This window comes from Chiloscyllium plagiosum, chromosome 26, assembly GCF_004010195.1.
Source record: "Chiloscyllium plagiosum isolate BGI_BamShark_2017 chromosome 26, ASM401019v2, whole genome shotgun sequence".
Classification (NCBI taxonomy): Eukaryota; Metazoa; Chordata; class Chondrichthyes; order Orectolobiformes; family Hemiscylliidae; genus Chiloscyllium; species Chiloscyllium plagiosum.
The window spans coordinates 37,429,432-37,433,578 of record NC_057735.1 but is presented as its reverse complement, the minus strand read 5'-3'; the positions used below and the strand labels follow the sequence as shown (position 1 = coordinate 37,433,578).

The 4,147-nt window shown below is 46.2% G+C and overlaps 1 protein-coding gene across 1 annotated transcript in view; it reads left to right on the top strand.

Annotated features, from left to right (window-relative positions):
* Window positions 1–543: 543 nt before the first annotated feature.
* Window positions 544–4,147, top strand: part of mkrn4 (makorin, ring finger protein, 4) — a 35,080-nt gene continuing 31,476 nt past the window's right edge. The window contains exon 1 of the mRNA XM_043716898.1: window positions 544–683. Within this exon, the coding sequence (XP_043572833.1) occupies window positions 631–683 (53 nt within the window). The 5' untranslated portion in view covers window positions 544–630. The remainder of the gene's footprint in view (window positions 684–4,147) is intronic.

Genomic DNA, 4,147 nt, shown 5'->3' with positions numbered 1-4,147 from the left:
GTTTGGAGCAGTGGAAGCCTACCCAGATACAGTATTCTGCCAAATATAGGGCAGGTACAGAATAGATACAGCAGTTCAGGCAGCATCCGAGGAGCTTCAGCAAAATCGACGTTTCGGGCAAAAGCCCTTCATCAGGAATAAAGATGAAGGGCTTTTGCCCGAAACGTCGATTTTGCTGAAGCTCCTCGGATGCTGCCTGAACTGCTGTGCTCTTCCAGCACCACTAATCCAGAATCTGGTTTCCAGCATCTGCAGTCATTGTTTTTACCTTACAGAATAGATACAGTACAGTATATTGCCAAACACAGAGCAGGTACAGTGTTGTCTATGCAGCTTATCGTACTGCCAGATCCAGTTTAATGCCTGATACAGTTCACTAAACAGAGCAATGATGCCAGACCTGCCTAGTTGCTTCAGCGCTCTGTTCTCTCCGTTTTTCCTGAATTGGCGTCCTCTCTCTTTCTGATTGGTGGATTGTGTGGGTTGGGGGGCGGGAAAGACGAGGTCGGGTCAATGATTGGTCAGCGGCGGAGGCGGGGCGGGTCCCGATCCGGAGCTGTTGATAAAAGGGGCCCCCCACGCGGGGGTGGGGGAGGGAGCTAACCGGGACCAGAAGCCTCCGGCAGCAGGATGGCCGAAGCTGGGGCGGGCAGCGCTCCGCGTCGGAGGCGGATCCTGTGCAGGTGAGGGACGGCTAAGGCTCTGAACCCACCGCACACCTTTCCCTCCCTCCCGTGGGGGAGAGAGAGAGCGCGCGCGCGCGCGAGTGAGAGCGAAAACACTTTGAGGGAAATTCCGTTGGTGCCCAAGTGACGGTTGGTGCGCGCGATGGCCGCGCGGCGCTGGCGTTCGGCTGAACCCCCTCCCCCTCCCCCTCCCCCTGTGGGAGAGCGGCAGTGGACAATTCTCGGCCTTTTATCCACGGGCGCTCGGGAATCGGCGTCGTCCACCGTAAATTGAGTAAACTTGAGTCTCCTCGTGGTTCTGGTCAGCCCTCCGCGTCCATCGGCCGCTTCATTAGTTCTTTCTGACTTTGTGTTGTCCAGCGCGGTGTTGTGGCGCCAGTGGCGGGCTATGATTTGGTGATGCCAGTGTTGGACTGGGCTGTACAAGTTCAAAATCACACAACACTAGGTTATAGTCCAACAGGTTTAATGGCGGGGTAGTTTACATTGTAGATCCCCACGCTTTTAAGTCATCTGTGGCGGCGATGGACTTGAGCGTTTTTTTAAATCGGGCTCCACGCTTTTTCCTTGTTTTTAATGATTTGTCCTGCAGTGAGGCTGTGCGTTTTGAAGTTTTAAGCTTGGAAAGCATCTGTTCTCACCAGTTGAGTTATTAGACGACCAGACTAATGTTTGTGGCTTTTGGTGGTGGCTTTTGTTTTCCCCTCTGCCTTGCCTTTCTGTTTGTGCCCTCAAAATAATGATCGGAAGGAGGCCAGTCAGCCCACGTGTCTGCACCACTCCTCTGTAGCCCTACAACCCTTGCGTGTAAACATTCATCTAATGTCCTTTTGAGAGCCTCATTTTGAGCGTGTTACCACCACGCATCCAGGCAAGCATTCCCGACCATATGTACCATTGTGATTAGTCTTTCTCACTTTGCGTTTGCTTCTTTTGCAAAGCATCTTTAAAATTGTTTTCCAGTTTTGTTTTTCTCTTTATCTACTTTGTCCAGATCTCTTGTAATTTGGAAACTATCAAATCTCCCTTAGGCCTTGCCACGACTCGGGTTCTACTCCTAAAGGTGCTTTTTTCACCCCAGTTTTGAGCCTTACGTATTCAGCTTTGATTTTTCAGTTGTATTTGTTACCTATCACAAACATTCATTCCTCTGTTACAATTGGTTTCTAACCCTCTCTCACTTAGGGTGCCCTGGAATTTTAAAAAATTTAATGGGTTGTGGGTGTTCTGGCAAGGCTATTTCTGCAGGTGGGAGGAGGGGAAGAGAGTAAAATGAAAGCTAGGCTATTGGGTTGCTTCTAATAATACTTTGGATGCTAGTGGAAATATTGAGTGCAAAGCCTCATGGATAGTTTTTATGCAGTTTCAAGAACATAGAGTAATACAGACAGATGGGAAAGGGTGAAAAGGGGCAGTGGGCTGAAAGGAAGGAGCCTCCTGCTGAAAGTCTACTTCTGACCTCCCCATCTGTGAGAATTCTGCAAAGACCAGTTTAGAGTGCACTCTCAACCTAAAATGACCCAAGGTCACCATTGGTTTAACTTAACTCCTTATTCCAGTCCCGTTCACCAGCCCCTTTCCTGCTAATCATAAATTGAGATTGGCTGTTGTCTTTCTGACCCTAGTTCTGTTTTGTAACCAAAATGGCAAAGAATTAACTTTGTTGTTTAAACTTACTGGGTGACATTTTTTTAAAAAAGTTCAACTCTATTGATTTAAATGATCACATTGTTAGGTTTTAGCATTTAATGAAGTTCATGTTTGCAGCAGTGGCAATCCCTATCTTTGTGAAATTTGGTAATGAGCCCCCACCCAGAGAGAAATTAAAATGTATGTGCTCTGACTATCTCCCATCTTCCTCTTGTCGTTCCCCACCACCACTGCATTTAAGAACAGTTACCGCACCTGTTTTAAAACATTGCTGAGAGTCTTACTGACCTGAACAGACCTTCAAATGAAGGTTAAACACCTTTTGGCCTTAACACACTGGCATTTCTGCACATCCCGAGTAGCTTAATTAGGATGTCTCAGAGGGTGCAGAATGTTCTCACGGGGGAGAGGGGCCAGCAAGAGGTCATTGTCCACATTGGAACCAAGGATATAGGAAGGGAAAAGGTTGAGATTCCGAAGGGAGATTACAGAGAGTTAGGCAGAAATTTAAAAAGGAGGTCCTCAAAGGTAGTAATATCTGGATTACTCCCAGTGCTATGAGCTAGTGAGGGCAGGAATAGGAGGATAGAGCAGATGAATGCATGGCTGAGGAGCTGGTGTATGGGAGAAGGATTCACATTTTTGGATCATTGGAATCTCTTTTGGGGTAGAAGTGACCTGTACAAGAAGGACAAATTGCACCTAAATTGGAAGGGGATTAGTATACTGGCAGGGAAATTTGCTAGAACTGCTTGTGGGCAGGACTGGCAGCTTAATGTTCCAGGATACAAATGCTACAGGAAGGGTAGGAAGGGAGGCAAGAGAGGAGGGGGAGTGGCCTTTTTGATAAGGGACAGCATTACAGCTGTGCTGAGGGAAGATATTCCTGGAGATACATCCAGGGAAGTTATTTGGATGGAACTGAGAAATAAGCAAGGGATGATCACTTTATTGGGATTGTATTATAGACCCCCCCCCCAATAGTCAGAGGGAATTGAGAAACAAACTTGCAAGGAGATCTCCGCTATCTGTAAGAATAATAGGGTAGTTATGGTAGGGGATTTTAACTTTCCAAACATAGACTGGGACTGCCATAGTGTTAAAGGTTTAGATGGAGAGGAATTTCTTAAGTGTGTACAAGACAATTTTCTGATTCAGTATGTGGATGTACCTACTAGAGAAGGTGCAAAACTAGACCTACTCTTGGGGAATAAGGCAGGGCAGGTGACTGAGGTGTCAGTGGGGGAGCACTTTGGGCCAGCGACCAGAATTCTATTCGTTTTAAAATAGTGATAGAAAAGGATAGACCAGATCTAAAAGTTGAAGTTCTAAATTGGAGAAAGGCAAATTTTGACAGTATGAGGCTGATTGGAGGCACATGTTCGCAGGTAAAGGTATGGCTGGAAAATGGGAAGCCTTCAGAAATGAGATCACAACAAGAATCCAGAGAAAGTATATTCCTGTCGGGATGAAAGGGAAGGCTGGTAGGTATAGAGAATGCTGGATGACTAAAGAAATTAAGAAAAAGAAGGAAGCCTATGTCAGGTATAGACAGGATAGATCGAGTGAAACCTTATAAGAGTATAAAGAAAGTAGGAATATCAGGAGGGCAAAACGGGGACATGAGATAGCTTTGGCAAATAGAATTAAGGAGAATCCAAAGGGTTTTTACAAATATATTAAGGACAAAAGGGTAACGAGGGAGAGAATAGGGCCCCTCAAAAATCAGCAAGGTGGCCTTTGTGTGGAGCCACAGAAAATGGGGGAGATACTAATGAATATTTTGCATCAGTATTTACTATGGAAAAGGA